This window comes from Hemiscyllium ocellatum, chromosome 34 (genome assembly GCF_020745735.1).
Source record: "Hemiscyllium ocellatum isolate sHemOce1 chromosome 34, sHemOce1.pat.X.cur, whole genome shotgun sequence".
Taxonomy (NCBI): Eukaryota; Metazoa; Chordata; class Chondrichthyes; order Orectolobiformes; family Hemiscylliidae; genus Hemiscyllium; species Hemiscyllium ocellatum.
The window spans coordinates 2,347,163-2,366,660 of record NC_083434.1 but is presented as its reverse complement, the minus strand read 5'-3'; the positions used below and the strand labels follow the sequence as shown (position 1 = coordinate 2,366,660).

The 19,498-nt window shown below is 42.6% G+C and overlaps 1 protein-coding gene across 7 annotated transcripts in view; it reads right to left on the bottom strand.

Annotated features, from left to right (window-relative positions):
* The window catches only part of LOC132832263 (serine/threonine-protein kinase MAK-like), a 217,230-nt gene that overhangs the window by 22,427 nt on the left and 175,305 nt on the right, over positions 1 to 19,498 (bottom strand). For all 7 annotated transcript variants that reach the window (XM_060850103.1, XM_060850108.1, XM_060850105.1 and 4 more), the window contains one exon: positions 2,291 to 2,389. In XM_060850103.1, the coding sequence (XP_060706086.1) occupies positions 2,291 to 2,389 (99 nt within the window). The remainder of the gene's footprint in view (positions 1 to 2,290; positions 2,390 to 19,498) is intronic.

Sequence of the window (19,498 nt, the reverse complement as noted above, 5' to 3'; positions counted from 1 at the left end):
AAGGAGCAGGAGAATCGACGTTTCAGGCATGAGCCCTTCTTCAGGAATGAGGAAAGTGTATCCAGCAGGCTAAGATAAAAGGTAGGGAGGAGGGACTTGGGGGAGGGGCGTCGGACATGCGATAGGAAGGATGTCAAGGTGAGGGTGATAGGCCAGAGTGGGGGTGGGGGCGGAGAGGTCAGGAAGAAGATTGCAGGTTAGGAAGGCGGTGCTGAGTTCGAGGGATTTGACTGAGACAAGGTGGGGGGAGGGAAAATGAGGAAACTGGAGAAATCTAGAGAATGTGGCTGAAGAGCTTCTGGGCAGAGGAGATGGACTGGGGGGTGCAGTGAGACAGGGACTCACTGAAATCCTTGTAGAGGGAGGAGGAGAGCTTCTTCAAGGGAGGCACCCTTGCAAGAGGATTCGCAGTAGGTTAAAATCTTCGAGGAGAAAGTGAGGACTGCAGATGCTGGAGATCAGAGCTGAAAATGTGTTGCTGGAAAAGCGCAGCAGGTCAGGCAGCATCCAAGGAGCAGGAGAATCGACATTTCGGGCATGAACCCTTCTTCAGGAGCCCTTCTTCACTTTCTCCTCGAACTGCACTTTTCCAGCAACACATTTTCAGCTCTGATCTGCAGCATCTCCAGTCCTCACCTTTTCCGTCTAAATGTACAGCCACTCAAGGTCCACAAGAGACAACGTATAGCTTTATCACTCTTCATATGAGCAGATGTAGAAACTCAAGGGTCAACCAATACCATTAACAGTTTTAACCAATTATTAGGCATGAAGCCACTTGGGAAAAAAACCTTAAAACCTCAGCATCCTAACTAAGGTAACTTTATTGATACTGAAGACATTTCAGTGCTAGATTTAGGGAATTTCCAACTACAAGGTTTAGCATTAGTCAACACAAACTCCGATCACTATAAATTTTTTTTGTAAAGCCCTGGAAAATTGGTATCTGTACATAATGGCAGATTATTGTACTGCACTGATAAGTAATTTTGTCCAATAATCTGATATACATCGATTCCTAGAAAAGCACTTAAAACAGGTTGAAAGTGGATTGAAAAAGATACATCACTGTCCTCTGTTTATACTGGTCAGCCAGGGCTTCCTGATAGGCCTGGGTTAACAACCCCAATCAAGGACCTCATAGTCAACAAGGTCCACCTGGTTCCAATCAATGCAGGAGTCATAAAGATCATAAAGCTTGTGATTGTTGGAGATCAGTTATCTTAGTCCCAGCATCCTATCCTGTACCTAAACACACACACTCACTTCACCACTGATGCATGATGTCAGAAGTTTGCATTATATAAAAGATGCATTGCAGCAACTCAGCAACTCACTAGGGATCCTTCAACAGTGCGTTCCTATGACCTGTATCACTTTGAAGGACAAGGACAGCAGTGTAACACTAGTTTGTGTTCAATTCTGGTATTAATTGAGGTTACCATGAAGGAGTCTCTTGAACAATTGTCCACATTCTCGGGTTGATGCCAACGTTATAGTTATTCTGGAACACCTTGGCTATGCACGTGGCTAGTTCTGATGCTCAATCTTCAGCCCCATTGCCAGAAAGTTGTCATGGTCCATTATTTTTGCAATATTGCGTCCCTTAAGCCATTTCTTGATATCACATAGAGTGAATTTGAAGATTGGCACTGGTGATGTTCGGGACCTCATGTGGAGGCCAAGATGGATTATACACTTTGCATTTCTGGCTGAAGATGGTTGTCGTTCCCTCTGATGTGTTTGGATCCCCAGTTATATATTCTGGAGCCTCCTCCTGCTGTTGGAATTTTAATTGGGACCACCTTCACAACTTTATGTAGTGGGATTGAAGAATTTTGATTAGATCCTTTGGTTGTGATATCATTTAGCTCTTGTTATTGCATGCTGCCTCTGCCTCTTGGGATGCAAGTGGTCAACCCTGTTACTTCACCAGGCTGAAATGTCATTCTTAGGTGTTCTGGTGACAAATCAAGCATGGTCTTCTGCACTCTTCCTTGAACTAAATTCTTCTGATAACTTATGATCATTGGTGGAGGATATTTTTTGATACAGCAATCTGCTATATTCTGTAGGATCTGCTTGAAAGGATGGCAGGAGGCTTTCAAAAAGAAATTGGTTGAATATTTGACAGGGAAAAGCATGGCAAAGATTTTGGGACCAATTGGATTTCTCTTTCAAATATCAATGCAGGCATAGTGGATAGAAATACTTTCTTTGGTGCTGTATCATTTTAAAATTGTCAATGTTGATTTCAATTAAACAACTAATATGCTGCCATCTTGTTTACCTGCATGAACCCTTCCAATAGAAAACTCTCCACCAATAATTCCTTGTGCCCTGCTGGTATCTTTGTTTGCTATAACTGATGTATTCTTGGGATGCACTCCTGAAAAAAGAAATTAACAATTTATTTATAATACAGAAAGCAATGTGATATCTTTTTAAAAACTTTGTAAAGCCACCCATCTATATTGCGTTCATGCTGATCCAAAATAATCACCTATCTTCTAACCCCATGTTCCACTACTTGGCTCATAGCCTTGTTTGGCATCACAAGTGCACACAACTAAATACTTCTTAAATGTTTTCTGTCTCTCCACTTTTATACAAATGAATTCCAGATTCCTACTACTCTCTGGGTGAAAATGTTTTTCCTCCCATCTCCTGCTCCTTAACTTAAACCTATATCCCCTTGACACTGATTCCTCCATCGAGGGAAAAGTCTCTTCCTGTCTATGCTATCTGTGTGTGCTCCTCATAATTATATACATCTCAATCACATTCCCTCTGAATCTTCTCTGCTCTCTTCAATCCGTCCAATCTCTCTCCATCTGAAACTCTCTCACCAAGGAAATATCCTGTTAAATTTCATTTGCATCCTCTCCAGTGCTATCAGATCCGTCCAGATTCGCGAAGTATACACAACACTGTAGTTTTTACCTTACTAATGTTCCATCATAACCTCCCTGCTCTTAAACTCTATGCCTCAATTAATAAAAGCAACAATTCCATTTACTGCCTTAACCCATTTTATCCAACATTTCTAGGCCACCTGCAGCAACCAACCTCACCGCCCCGTGGCTGAAAATTTTAACTCCTCCTCCCACTCCACCAAGGACATGCAGGTCATGGGCGTCCTACATCACCTAACCCTGACCACTCAACACCTGGCACCACCTCCTTGACAGGTCCTACCTGTCCATCTTCCTTCCTTCCCACCCAATCAGCTCCACCCTCCCCTCCGATCAATACTTCCACCTGCACCTTCATCTACTTATCACATTCCCAACATTCCCCCCACCCCCCTCCATTTATGTTTCCGGCCTCGACCCACAAGCCTCACTCCTGATGAAGGGCTCTGGCCCGAAATGTTGATTCTCCTGCTCCTCGGATGCTGCCTGACCGGTTGTACTTTTCCAGTTCCACATTCTTGACTCTGATCTCCAGCATCTGCAGTTCTCACTTCCTTTAACTTAAGGGGCTGGTTTATCTGATCCTCAGTGCTTCCCAGAGTTCTACCATTCATCCTGTATTCTCTTGTTTTGTTTCTCCTGCCCAAGTTCATCACTTCATGTTAATCCAAATTGAATTCCATCATGGAAGAGCATGGCTTGATTAAATGCAGTCAACACAGCTTTGAGAGGAGCAGGTCATGCCTCACAAACCTTATCGAGTTCTTTGAGGATGTGACTAGAAAGGTTGATGAGGGTCGAGCTGTGGATGTGATGTATATGGACTTCAGCAAGGCATTGATAAGGTTCCCCATGGTAGACTCATTCAGAAGGTCAGGAGGAATGGGATACAGTGGAACATAGCTGTCTGGATACAGAATTGGCTGGCCAACAGAAGACAGGGAATGGTATTGGAAGGAAAATATTCTGCCTGGAAGTCAGTGGTGAGTGGTGTTCCACAGGACTCTGTCCTTGGGCCTCTATTGTTTGTAATTTTTATTAATGACTTGGATGAGGGGATTGAAGGATGGGTCAGCAAATTTGCAGATGACACAAAGGTTGGAGGTGTCTTGACAATATAGAGGGCTGTTGTAGGCTGCAGCGGGACATTGACAGGATGCAGAGATGGGCTGAGAGGTGGCAGATGGAGTTCAACCTGGATAAATGCGAGGTGGTGCATTTTGGAAGGTCGAATTTGAAAGCTGAGTACAGGATTAAGGATAGGATTCTTGTCTGTGTGGAGGAACAGAGGGATCTTGGTGTGCAGGTACATAGATCCCTTAAAATGGCCTCCCAAGTGGACAGGGTTGTTAAGAAAGCATATGGTGTTTTTGCTTTCATTAACAGGGGGATTGAGTTTAAGAGTCGTGAGGTCTTGTTGCAGCTCTATAAAACTTTGGTTAGACAGCACTTGGAATACTGTGTCCAGTTCTGGTCACCCTATTATAAGAAAGATGTGGATGCTTCGATGAGGGTTCAGAGGAGGTTTACCAGGATGCTGCCTGGACTAGAGGGCTTATCTTATGAAGAGAGGTTGACTGAGCTCGGACTTTTTTCATTGAAAAAAAAGGAGAGGGGACCTAATTGAGGTATACAAGATAATGAGAGGCACAGACAGAGTCAATAGCCAGAGACTATTTCCCAGGGCAGAAATGGCTAACACGAGGGGTGGTAGTTTTAAGCTGGTTGGAGGAAAGCATAGAGGGGATGTCAGAGACGGGTTCTTTACACAGAGAGTCGTGAGAGCATGGAATGTGTTGCCAGCAGCAGTTGTGGAAGCAAGGTCATTAGGGACATTTAAGTGCATATGGTCACAGAAATTTGAGGGTGCATACATGAGGATCAATAGTTGGCACAACATCGTGGGCTGAAGGGCCTGTTCTGAGCTGTACTGTTCTATGTTCTATTTGCCACTGATTCAGTCTAAGGCTCTTCCAGTCTAAGGCTATCCTTCTCACTATTTATACCCCACCAATTTTTGTATTGTCTGCAAGCATAATTACCAACCCTTCTACATTTAAGATTAAGACAATTATTTAAACCACAAACAGCATGGGTCCTAAAACTGACCCCTGTGAGACCCCAGTAGACACAGATTTTCAGTTGAGAAAACACTCCTCAACCATTGCCCGAAACTTCACTAAGCCATATGGATCCACTTTGCCAAATGTCCTTGGATCCCATGAGCTTTTGTCTTTGCTATCAGTCTCCCATGAGGGACTTTATCAGAAGACTTGCTGAAGTCCAAGTAGACTACATCAAAAGCATTGCTCTCATCTACATCCTGGTCACATGTTCAAAGAATTCAATCAAGTTAGTCAGACATGACCTCCTCTTAACATAACTCCTCTTTAGTAATCTCTACCTCTCCAAATGCAGATTAATTTTGTCCCACAAAATTGCTTCCCCACCACTAAGGTTTGACAAACTGGCCTGTGGTTTCCAGGTTTATCACTTTCCCCCTTCTTGAATAACCACATTGGCTATCCTCCAGTCCACTAATACATCCCATGTGGCCAGAGAGGAATTGGACATTTCTGCAAACACCTCTGTTATTTCTTCCCACAGAAAAATTCCATGAAAAACGTAATTGTTTCAAACTGAATATTTTCTCATTTTGTTGGTGTAATTAATATGCCAAGAGTGTATATTAGAATGCTGGTTGTGAGAAACTACATACAGTACTTGTTATGCAGCGTGCAAAATTTTCTAGCCTTCCATGTAAGCTGATGAGTTGGGTTAGGACATGTTTTTGAGTTGTGAAAGCTTAGAAAAGGCACCATTTTGTTACTATTGTTACAGGTAGTATATTAAGTTGATATTCCTCGTTTTTAAGTTTGCAGCTGGTGTTAGTTGCATGGTTCATTGGCTGGATGCATCAGCATAGAGCACAACATTCTGAGAGTCAGACACATCTTAATGACAGTCTTTGTAATTCTAAAAGTGGTGGCACTTTACGGCAAAACAAGTGGTTTAAGTATTTTTATAATTAAACTAATGCTTTTAATAATGGCTGAACATATGAAAGAACACGCACTGAGGTGCTCCAACAATAGGTTGAAGGTCCTAATGGAAGATGTGAAAGGGAAAATGCATGGAACAGGAGCCCATTCAGAAATATACTCAAAAGGACACTGGAAAAGTTAGTTGAAGATGATTAATTTTGGTCTTGCTCACTCAATATCAATGCAACAAAGGTAGCCGTTCAAACAACTTTGCCTCACAAATGGCATTTCCTGCTATTTAGACCAGTAATCTCAACCATTGCTCAATTCATCACACTCTCATTATTAACCTATCATCAATCTCTATGAATCAGAACTTTATCAGGACCATGTATATGGTTTACTTCATCCTCAAAAATTTATCATAATTAGAAACACTTACAAACACAGCTTGCATACTCACTACTAAGTTCACAGATTGAATTATTGGAAGAGAAAATATCAAGCATGTCTGCGTGTATTAATACTTCTGGAGGAGACCTTAGTGCCCATCATGGGCAGGTCATCATTGAGGCCATGGTCAGAACAGTGCTTGAGGGATTGCTTAAAGACATAGACCGGTTGAGTCTAGGAACCAGGGGGCACAACTTAAATGTAAGGTGGATGCAACTTAGGCCTGAGATGTGGAGAAATATTTTTACTCAGAGGATTATGAACCTTTGGAATTGCCTACCACAGAGACATGTGGAGACTAAGACTTTGAATATCAAACACAGAATGTTAGTGAAACTCAGCAGGTCTGGCAGCATTTGTGGAGAGAGAAACAAAATTAACATTTCATGTCCAGTGTGACTCTTCTTTTAATCTTGTATTCTGAGTCAAAGCGGTCAGAAGGAGTTGATCAGTGAAAACATCCACATACCTGATGCTCTGGAAAGCTTGTGTTCAATGTCAAGGAGTGTGAAATCAAACACCAGTCTGGAATAGTATTACACAGAGATTGGTGCACAACCTTTCCAACCTGGAAAGGATGGACACCTCCTTTAATATCCTTGGCCACTGAGTGAAGAAAGGGAGAAAATTGTAGGGGGAATTGGGAACAATTTTCAATTCCTCATGACAGGTGCCAATGGAACTGGAGGACAACCAATATAGTACCATTATTGAAGAGGGGAACAAGAGGTAAATCAGGAAACTGCAGATCAGTCAGTCTAATCTCAGCAGTGGAGAAACTGTTAGAAGCAATTCTTGAGGGGCAGGGATTAATCTAGAATAGTCAGCCTTCTTTTCTGAAGAAGTAGTCATGTCAGACCAACTTGATTGAAATTTTCAAAGAGGGAACCAAGATGAGGACAATACATTTGATATATTCTACTTGGAATTCAAAACGACGTTTGAGTAGGTCCCATGTGGGAGATTGATGGCTAATTTTGGCTGAGTGGCACGAAGTAGAGGGTGATGGTTGAGGGATGTTTTTGTGACCGGAAGCTGTGCCCAATGGGGCCTCTAGTTGTTAATGGTATTCAGGGTTAACAGGACTTGTCCACCTTTGTCTTTGTTGAAACATATTGGCTCTCCCCATTTCCTTCTATTCCTACAATCTCTTTCACGAATGCATCTGCTGTTCCGACAGATTTACACAAACTTGTCTGCTCTCAGTTCAATCTGGTCAAATCATACATGATTTTGTTAAATTCAGCCTTCCCCTAATTTAGAACTTTGATTTCACTCATATCCTTGTTCTTTTCCATTTCTATCTTGAATTTAATGGAGTTATAATCTGTCTGCAAAATGCTTCTCCACAGATGTTCAACCACTTAGTCAGCTTCATTACTTAAAATTAAGTCTAGGGCCATCCCCTCTTTGGAGTGCCTTCTACATACTGGCTTAGATTAGATTACTTACAGTGTGGTAACAGGCCCTTCGGCCCAACAAGTCCACACCGACCCGCTGAAACGCAACCCACCCATACCCCTATATTTACCCCTTACCTAACACTATGGGCAATTTAGCATGGCCAATTCACCTGATCCGTACATCTTTGGACTGTGGGAGGAAACCGGAGCACCCGGAGGAAACCCACGCAGACACGGGGAGAACGTGCAAACTCCACACAGTCAGTCGCCTGAGGCGGGAATTGAACCCAGGTCTCTGGTGCTGTGAGGCAGCAGTGCTAACCACTGTGCCACCGTGCTGCCCAAAAGTTTCCCAGGATTTATTTTAAAAATTACGCTCCCTCAAAATCTTTTACACTGTGACAACCACAGTTAATTTTGAGAAAGTTGAAATTCCCGACTTTCACTGCCGATTTACTTCTTTAAAATTGCCTATGCATCTGCTCTTCTATTTCTCTCATCCTTATAGGGGGCATATAGTACACTTCTAGCAATGTGATTGCCCCGGTTTGATTTTTAGATGTACTCACATGGCTTCATTTGAGGAGCCTTCTATAATGTCATTTCTCTAACAGCTGAAATTGATTCTCTGATCAATTACGCAACACACCATCTTTTGCCTCCTTCTATATCTCACCTTATACACTGAAATATTGAGCTACCAATCCTGCCCCTTTCTCACCCAGGTGTCAGTGATTGTAATGACATCATACCTCCAAGTCTTAATTTATGCCCTTCACTCATCTGCCTTGTTTATCAGATTTGTTGCATTACAATAAATATTATGCAATCTTGGCAAGTTCCCTTGTGCCTTAACTGGCCTATAATTTCTATTCAAAAATAGATATTGCTGGAGAATCTCAGCAGATCTGGCAGCCACTGTAGAGAGAAAACAGAACTAACGTTTCAAGTTCAGTGACCCATCTTCAGAGTTTAAGTTAGAAGATAAGAGCCCATGGTGTTGGAGGTAGTTAACTGACATGGAAACAGCATTGGCTAATGGATAGGAAACAGTGAGTGGGAATGTTGTTTCAGGTTCTTGACCTGTAACGAGTGGGATTTCAAAGGGATCAGTCCTTAAATTACAACTGTTTATAGTATATATTAATGACTTTGAAGAAAGAAGTGAATGTACCGAAGCCAAATTTCAGATGACACAAAAAAGTAGGTGGAAAGGCAAGTTGCAAGGAGAATACAAAGAGTTTAGGGAGATATTGATAGTTAGGTAAGTGGGCAAGAAGTTGGCAAATGGAGTGTAACTTGGGAAAATGTGAAGTTGTTCATTTTGATGGGAAGAACAAATGAATAGAGTATCATTTAAATGGAAAAAAACCTGCAGAAAGCTGCAACACAAAGGGACTTGTATAAAACACAAAATGAGCACACAGGCGCAGCAGGTCATCAGCAAGACTAATGAATGTTGGTCCTTAATTTCAAGGGTGCTGGAATGTAACAGTAGGGTCATCCTACTGCATCTGTACAAGGTGCTGGTGAAACCATATCTGAAGTGCTGAGAGTGATTTTGTTCCCCTTGTTTAAGGAAAGATATCATCTTTTTGGAAGCATTCAGAGAAGGCTCACTGGGATGATCCCAGTATGGAGGGATTGTCTTTTGAGCAAAGATTAAACAGATTGGGACTCTACTCACTGGAGTTTAGCAGAATGAAAAGTGATCTCATTGAAATATATAGGTTTCTTAAGGCCTTGACAGACTAAATGCTGAGAGGACGTTTCCCTTTATGAGAGAGTCTAAGACCAAACAGCACAGTCTTAGAATAAAAGGGTACCAATTTAAGACAGTGATAAGGAGGAATTCCTTCTCTTGGAGGGTTAGGAGTATTGGAATTTCTTCCTACAGGCAGCTGTGCGGCCAGAGTCTTTATGTATCGTTAAGGCTAAGATAGATTCTTGACCAGTATAGGAAACAAGGGTTACAAAGGTTACAAGGAAAGCGGATGTGAGGAATGTCACATCAGCCATGATCGCATTGAATGGTGGAGCAGACTTGAGGGGGTGAATGGCCTACTCCTGTTCTTATTTGTTACGGTCTTAGAATATAATTTGAACATCTCCTTGACTTTCTTGCTGTCTCTTCTAATTTTCGCAATTCAGTTTCCTTTAACATTTTCTCTGGATTGGACACACTGACAAGTTAGTTTCAACCCTCTCCAACAACATAGGCAAACTTCCCCACAAGGACGTCCCATTCTAGTTCAAGGGCAATTCGTCTGTCTCGTACAGGCCCCACTGCGCCAAAAATGGCTCCAATATTCCAGAAATTGAAAGCCCTCCCTCCTGCATAGACATGCATTCAAAAATCAAGAACAAACAACACAGTATTGCACAGCAGCAAGCCCTTTGGCCCACTGAGACTGCACCAACACACGATACCTTTTAAAACTAAAAACCAATTAGTTTAAGTTAAGTCCCAGGATACAAAACCCAATCATGTTTGAATTTATTGTTTTGCCAACATTGAACCAATGAGACGATCTGATGCTGGGGATTTAAAAATGCAGGCACATTGAAAATTGGAGATAGAGGAGTTGCCATCAACAAAGGTGCAAGAAATTAGGAAACACTCTCTTTCAAAGATACCTTTTCATAGAACAGTACAGCATAGAACCGGCCCTTCAGCCCATGATGTTGTGCTGACCACTAATCCTCATGTATGCACCCTCAAATTTCGGAGACCATATGCATGTCCACTAGTCTCTTAAACGTCCCCAATGACCCTGCCACCACAACTGCTGCTGGCAACGCATTCCATGCTTTCACAACTCTCTGTGTAAAGAACCCATCTCTGACATCCCCTCTATGCTTTCCTCCAACCAGCTTAAAACCATGACCCCTCGTGTTAGTCATTTCTGCCCTGGGAAATAGTCTCTGGCTATTAACTCTATCTATGCCTCTCATTATCTTGTATACCTCAATTAGGTCCCCTCTTCTCCTCCTTTTCTCCAATGAAAAAAGTCCAAGCTCAGTTAACCTCCCTTCATAAGATAAGCCCTCCAGTCCAGGCAGCATCCTGGCAAACCTCCTCTGAACCCCCTCCAAAGCATCCACATCTTTCTTATAATAGGACGACCAGAACTGGACGTAGTATTCCAAGTGCGGTCTAACCAAAGTTTTATAGAGCTGCAACAAGACCTCATGACTCTTAAATTCAATTCCCCTATTAATGAAAGCCAAAACACCATATGCTTTCTTAACAACCCTGTCCACTTGGGTGGCCATTTTAAGGGATCTATGTACCTGCACACCAAGATCCCTCTGTTCCTCCATACTGCCAAGAATCCTATCCTTAATCCTGTACTCAGCTTTCAAATCTGACCTTCCAAAATGCATCTCCTCACATTTATCCAGGTTGAACTCCATCTGCCACCTCTCAGCCCATCTCTGCAGATGACACCTCCAACCTTTGTGTCATCTGCAAACTTGCTGACCCATCGTTCAATCCCCTCATCCAAGTCACTAATAAAAATTATAAACAATAGAGGCCCAAGGACAGAGCCCTGTGGAACACCACTCACCACAGGCTTCCAGGCAGAATATTTTCCTTCTACTACCACTTGCTGTTTTATGTTGGCCAGCCAATTCTGTATCCAGACAGCTAAGTTCCCCTGTATCCCATTCCTCCTGAACTTCTGAATGAGCCTACCATGGGGAACCTTATCAAATGCCTTGCTGAAGTCCATATATACCACACCCACAGCTCGACCCTCATCAACATTTCTAGTCACATCCTCAAAGAACTCGATAAGGTTTGTGAGGCATGACCTGCCCCTCACAAATCCGTGCTGACTGCATTTAATCAAGCCATGCTCTTCCAGATGGTCATAAATCCTATCCCTCAGAATCCTTTTTAACACATTGCAGACAACAGACGTGAGACTTACTGGTCTGTAATTGCCGGGGATTTCCCTATTTCCTTTCTTGAAGAAAGGAATTCATTTGCCTCTCTCCAGTCCTCAGATATGACTCCAATGGAGACCGTGGATGAAAAGATCTTCGCAAGTGGTGAAGTAATTACATTTCGCGTTTCCCAAAGCAGCCGAGGAAAAATCTGGTCCAGGCCTGGCGACTTGTCAATCTTAATGTTTGACAAAATTTTCAGCACATCAGCTTCCTCTATCTCTATCCATTCCAGCATGCACACCTGCTCTTCAAAGGTTTCATTCACTACAAAGTTTGTTTCTTTCATAAAGACAGAAGCAAAAAACTCATTTAGGGCTTCCCCTACCTCCTCAGACTCCACACACAAATTCCCTATGGTATCCCTGATCGGCCCTACTCTTTCTTTGACCATTCTCTTATTCCTCACATACGTGTAAAATGCCTTTGGGTTCTCCCTAATCCGTTCTGCCAAGCCTTTCTCGTGCCCCCTCCTGGCTCTCCTCAGACCATTTTTAAGCTCCTTCCTCGCCTGCCTGTAATCCTGTAGAGCTGAGCTTGACCCTAGCTTCCTCCACCCTATGTTAGCTACCTTTTTCCTTTTGACGAGAAGCTCCACCGCTCTCGTCATCCAAGGTTCCTTTATCTTACCACTTCTTGCCTGTCTCAGAGGGACATATTTATTCATCACTTGCAATAACTATTCCTTAAACAGTTTCCACATGTCTGTAGTGTCTTTACCATGGAACAATTGCTCCCAATCCATGCTTCCTAACTCATGTCTAATCACATCATAGTTTCCTCTTCCCCAATTAAATATCCTCCCATTATGCCTAATCCTCTTCTTCTCCAAAGCTATGTAGAATGTGAGGCAGTTGTGGTCACTATCACCAAAATGCTCTCTCACCACAAGATTTGATACCTGTCCCGGCTCGTTTCCGAGCACTAAGTCTAGAATGGCCTCTCTCCTCGTCGGCCTGTCAACATGCTGAGTTAGGAACCCCTCCTGAACAGACCTTACAAAAACAACTCCATTCAAATCTTCTGCTCAAAGGAGGTTCCAATCAATATTGGGAAAGTTAAAGTCACCCATTACAACAACCCTACTACGTCCACACTTTTCCAAAATCTGCCAACCTATGCTTTCTTCCATCTCCCTGCTGCTATTGGGGGCCTGTAGTAAACCCCTAATGAGGTGATTGCTCTTTTGCTGTTCCTAATTTTCACCCATACTGACTCGATAGGCAGATCTTCCTCGACAATGGAAGCTTCTGTAGCTGTGATACCGTCTCTGATTAGTAGTGCTACACCCCCTCCTCTTTTTCCCCCTCCCTATTCTTTTTAAATGCTCTAAACCCTGGAACATCCAGCAACCATTCCAGCCCCTGAGAAATCCATGTCTCTGTTATGGCCACAACATTATAGCACCAGGTACTGATCCATGCTCTAAGTTCGTCACTTTTATTCCTGATACTCCTTGTGTTAAAGTAAACATACTTTAGCTGATACCTTGGTTCCTTGCCAGGAAAATCCTTCCCACTAGCTGGTCTACCTCTTGCTATTGCCTCATCTGCATCAACTCTCACCTCCGGTATACAGCTCAGGTTCCCACCCCCCTGCCATACTAGTTTAAACCCTCTCGAACTACACAAGCAAACTTTCCACCCAGGACATTGGTCCCCTTCCAGTTCAGATGCAACCCGTCCTTCTTGTACAGGTCCCACCTTCCCCAGAAGACATCCCAATTATCTACATACCTGAAGGCCTCCCTCCTACACCAGCTGCACAGCCACATATTAAGCTGCACCCGCTCCCTGTTCCTTTTCATGTAAAACATTTTCGCAGTGAAAATAAAGAACCCAATCCAGGGTGATCTTCAGCTGAAAAAGGTCAGACACCGAAGACAACAGCGGTTCTGTCGTTTCAAAGTTAAGTTGATGTAATTTTCATAAGTGTCTTATTGGAACAGCAAATTGTTATAGAGTTGGAGCCAGGTAATAAGCATTTAAGAGAAAGGGGGGCTTGGACTTGTGAACTGTTGTAGTTTAATGTTCACTGTGAGGGTTATAGAATAAATTAATATTATTTTCTTTAAATAGTGGAATTTGGGATATCTCTGTCACTCATAATTTAACAAATTATGAGGTGAGATGAGCTTTTCTGGGTGTTTGGTTTCATTAACAGAAGAGTTTATCACCGTTTCATAACAGTATCATGTACTTTTTCATGTCTTTAAACACTGCAACCGTACATGTATTCACCACTTCCTCTGGCAGTTTATTCTACACCATTATGTGTAAAAAAGCTCATGTCCTTTGTAAATCTTCCTCCTATTAACCTAAAAATATCCCCACTAATTTTAAACACCTCCAACCTTAGAGAAAATACCTTTGCTATTCACTCTATGTATGCCCCTCATGATTTTATAAGTCTCGATAAGATCACTCTTCAGCCTGCTGTACTCCAGTGAAAATAGTCCCAGCCTATCAAGCCTATTTTTATAACTCAAACTCTACATTCTCAGTAATATTCTGGTAAATCTTTTTTAAACCCTCCTCAGTTTAATAATGTCCTTCCCACAACAGGGTGACCAGAATTGTACACAGAACTCCAAAAGAGGCCTCACCAATGTCCTGTACAACCTCAACATGACGTCCCAACTCCTGCACTCAACGGTCTGAGTAATGAAGGCAAGCATGCTAAATGCCTTCTTAACCATCCTGTCTACCTGTGATGCAAATTTCAAAGAATTATTTACCTGAACCCCTATGTCTCTCTCTGTTCTACAATACTACCCAGAACCCTGCCATTAATTGTTTAAGGCCTGTTCTTGTTTGTTTTACCAAAATGCAATACCTCACATTTACCCAAATTAAACCCCACCTACCACTCCTGAGTCCATTGATCAAGATCTCTTTGCAATCTGAGATAACCTTCTTTACTGTCCACTATACCACCAATTTTGGTAACTTTCCAACCATGCCTAATATATTCTCATCTAAATCATTTATATAAATGACAAACAAAAATGGATTCAGCACTAATCCCTGTGGAACATTGCTAGTCACAGGTCTTCAGTCTGAAAAACCCCACTACCACCCTCTGTCTTGTACCATAAAGCCAATTTTATATCCAATTGGCAAGCTCACCCTGAATCCCATGTGATCTAACTTTACTAATTAATCCACTGTGTGGAACTTTACAAAAGGCTAAATAAACAATGTCTACCACTCTGCCCTCGTCAATCTTTTTGGTTACTTCCTCAAAAACCTCAATCAAGTTAGTAAGATTTGATTTCCCCTAGACAAAGCCATGCTGACTATCCCTAATCATTCCTTGCCCTTTCAAATGCACGTAAATCCTATCTTTCAGAATCACATCCAACCATTTACCCATCACTGATGTCAGCCTCACAGATCTACAGTTCCCAAGCTTCTCCATAATCAAGGTACAACATTAGCCATCCTTTAATCATCTGGCACTTCACTTGTGCTTATAAATGATACAAATACTTTTGTTAGGGTCCCCATAATTTTCTCCCTAACTTTCCATGACTTCTTGGGATGCACTCGATCAGATCCTGGAGATTTATGGGCAGCGCGGTGGCACAGCACCAGAGACCCAGGTTCTTCCCACCTCAGGCAACTGTCTGTGTGGAGTTTGCACATTCTCCCTGTGTCTGCGTGGGTTTCCTCCAGGTACTCTGGTTTCCTACCACAGTCCAAAAATGTGCAGGTTAGGTGAATTGGCCATGCTAAATTGCCCGTAGTGTTTGGTGAAGGGGTAAATGTAGGGGAATGGGTCTGGGTGGATTGGTCTTCGGCGGGTCAGTGTGGACTTGTTGAGCTGAACGACTTGTTTCCACTCTGTAAGTAATCTAATCTAATCAATTTATCCATGTTTATGTTTTCCAAGACCTCCAGCACTTCCTCTTCTGTAATGTGAATTGTTTTCAAAATATCAATATTTATTTCCGAGTTCCCTGGACTCCATTTCTTTCTCCCCAGTAAAAAAACAATGTGAAATATTCATTTAATATCTCTTCTACCACCTCAGATTGCCTCATCAATTTCTAAGGGGCCCATTCTCTCCCTAGGTGCTCTTTAGCTCTTAATGTGCTTGTCCAATCTCTTTGGTTTGTTCTTAACCACATCTGCCAATCTTTTTGCCTTCATGATTTCCTTTTTAGGAATGCCACTATACATTTTATCCTTTTCACACCTGAATTTCAGTTCGACATTCCCTAGATTTCAGTTCGACAGTCACTGACGAGATTTCGGAACAGAAGATATCCCTGAAAATTAAATCTTCATCTTTGCTCATCCCAATACATTTCTCACCTAGCCTTTTGACTTAATTTCCTTTCCTGAAGTCCTCCCATACAAAAGACTTCAACCCCTGAAGATCCTGCTCCCTAAATTCTTGACCTTTGACGATTTTAACCCTGAAGACATTGACCCCTCACCTTTGGAGACCTGAGGCCCTGGTTATGTGGTTTTATATCCAACAGTTTAACTGTTTGCCTATTTCTGTCCCTTTAGATCCTTCAGTACCCAGTGACATTAGACAAGATTACACTGGCTCTACACTACAGGGATGTGGTGAGGGTAAAGTTTTGTATCTGGACTAGTAATAAAATGCTTAAGGGACACGGGTTCAAATCTCACTGAGATATTTGAATTTAGTAAAAAAACTGGACTAGCAATGACCAGGAAACCACTATTAACTGTTACACAAATGTATCTGGTTCACTTGCATCCTTTAGGGACGGAGATCTGTCAACCTTACCTGATCTAGCATACATGTGCCTCCAGACCCACAGCAATGCAGTTGAATCTTAAGTGCTCTCTGAAATACCTTAAGCAAGACACTCTACTTAAGGGCAATTAGGATAGAGAGATTTTATACAAGGCTCTAGCAATTTCCACACTTGCCTCCCTCAGTGTTCTGGGATAGATCCCATCAGGTCTTTGGGACTTGTTTACCTTCATGCTTTTCAAAATGCTCAACCCTCCTCCTTTTTTATATTTATATGACTCAGAATATCAACTTACTCCTCCTGAGAATCCCATCCACTGTCTCCTTCTCCTTTGTGAATACCAATGCAAAGTATTTGTTTAGGATCTCACCCACTTCCTCTGGCTCCACACATAAATTCCCTCCTTAATCCTCGATCTATCCTTTCACTAGCTACCCTCTTAATCCTCATATATTTTTAAAATGCCTTGGGATTTTTCTTAATCCTGTTTGCCAAAGACATTTCATGTCTCTTTTTAGCTCTCCTAACTTCTTGTTAGAGTACTTTCCTGCTATCTTTGTATTCTTTGAGAGCTCTGCTTATCTTCAGTTTGCAAAACCTTACTTATATCTCATTTTTTTCTCTTTGACTAAGCTCTCAATGTCTTTTGCAATCCAAAGTTCCAAAATCTTGCCTTTCTTACCCTTCATTTTAACAGAAACATGCTTGCACCTGGAGTGTCTCAGAAGGGTTTCCTCTTTTTCTTCCAGGAGTGATAGTATCGAGGCTGTATTCATCTCGGACCCAGAGGTTTTCTTGACACTAGCTGGAGGGTTTCTGACATGTTTTGCTCCTGCCCCGTTTGTTAGGTTGCAGCTTTCAGGTGATCCACATGTTTGGATGTGGATGTTTGGATCCACATAGCACTGCCTTGCCTATTCGAACTTCGCATGTCATGGGACCTGACATTGCATTGACCATTTCTGTGGTGCTGGCATCAAACATTGTTCCCTGAAGTAAACTGTCTCTCTCACTTAGAGAGATCTAATGGCATTCCTACTGCCATTAGGTGTCATCAGAAACTTTGCTGGAGCTATCCCTGTGGGGGTGTGAAGGATGGTCCTACCATCAAACAGGAATCGGGACAGTTTGGTATCGAATTATACTGTATGCTGTTTCTTTAAGACTGCCTTCAACATTTGGATTGCTCTTTCTGCCAGACCATTGGATGATCGATGGTATGGAGCTACTGAATATGCCGAATGCCATTTTACTTTAAGAAATACTCGAATTCCATGCTGGTAAATGATGTCCCATTGTCCGTGACCTAAACTTCCAGGAGTCCACATATCGTAAGCCATGCTCGCAGCTGTTCAACTATCATCCCTGAGTTTGGTGAATTAACTCCAAGCATGTCCAATCACTTTGAACTGGCATCCACAATGACCGTGAACTTTAAACCCATGCAAGAACCAGCATTGTCGATGTCTAACCGTGTCCAGGGTTTACCTGGTCATTCCTACGAATGTGGGGCACTGTCTGTTCTTGTTGGCATCCTGGGCACTATCCCACCTACACATCAATGTCAGCATCCAATCTTGTGCACCAAACATAACATCTTGCCAACATCATCATCTTGGAAACCCCTGGAGGTCACTGGTGGAATTCAACCAGTATCTGGCAGCGACTTTTACTCAAGACAATCATTCTTGCTCCCCACAGTAATATGCCATCCTCCACGGTGATCTGGTCTTGCTGGGTCCAGGAAGGTTTCAGTCCCGGTTGTGATAGCCCTTCTGTTTCCCGCTTTAACACCAGCTGTTTTAATTTTCTCAGGATGGGATACTTTCGTGTCCACAGTAGGATATTGTCAGAGGTGACCAGAAGAATATCCAGTAAGTTTCAAACCAGAACCGACTCTTCCAGCAGAGACATTACCAGATTATCCGTCAGTGGGAGGTGGCTTAAGGCATCCATATTAGCCACTTGGCCTCCTGGAGGATATGGAGAAAGTGAGGACTGCAGATGCTGGAGATCAGAGTCGAGAGTGTGGTACTGGTAAAGCACAGCAGGTCAGGCAGCATCCAAGGAGCAGGAGAATCAACGTTTTGGGCATAAGACCTTCCTCATACTCCTGAAGGGTTTTCTAACTTGAGGATAAGGGCCCACCACTGAATTCGACCAGAAGCTATGGGCGGTACAACCTCATCTTCATTAAGTAGCTCTAGCAGGCATTTGTACAGAACATAGAACTTCACAGCACAGTACAGACCCTTCGGACCTTGATGTTGCACCAAACTGTTAGCCCATCAAACCTACACTATTCCATTTTCATCCATATGTTTATCCAATGACCATTTAAATGCCCTTAAAGTTGGCCAGTCTACTACTGTTGCAGGTAGGGCATTATACACCCTCACTACTTTGAGTAAAGAACCTACATCTAACATTTGTCCTACATCTATCACCCCTCAATTTAAAGATGTGTCCCCTCGTGCTAGTCATCACCGTCTAAGGAAAAAGGCTCTCATTGTTCAGCCTAACTAACCCATTAATTATCTTATACGTCTCAATTAAGTCACCTCTCAACTTTCTTCTCTCTAATGAAAACAGCCTCAAGTCCCTCAGCCTTTCCTCAGAAGACCTTCCATCCATACCAGGCAACATCCTCGTAAATCTCCTCTGAAACCTTTCCAATGCTTCCACATCCCTCCTATACTGCGGTGACCAGAGCTATATGCAATACTCCAAGTGTGGCCACACCAGAGTTTTGTACAGCTGCAGCATGACCTCATGGTTCCGAAACTCAATCCCTCTACCAATAAAAGTTAACACACCATATGCCTTCTTAACAACCTTATCAACCTGGGTAGCAACTTTCAGGGATCTATGCAAATGGACATCGAAATCTCTCTGCTCATCCACACTACCAAGAATCTTGCCATCAGCCCAGTACTCTGTATTCCAATTGTTCCTTCCAAAGTGAATCACCTCACATTTTTCAACATTAAACTCCATTTGCCACCTCTCTGCCCAGCTCTGTAGCTTATCTACGTCCCTCTGTAATCTGCA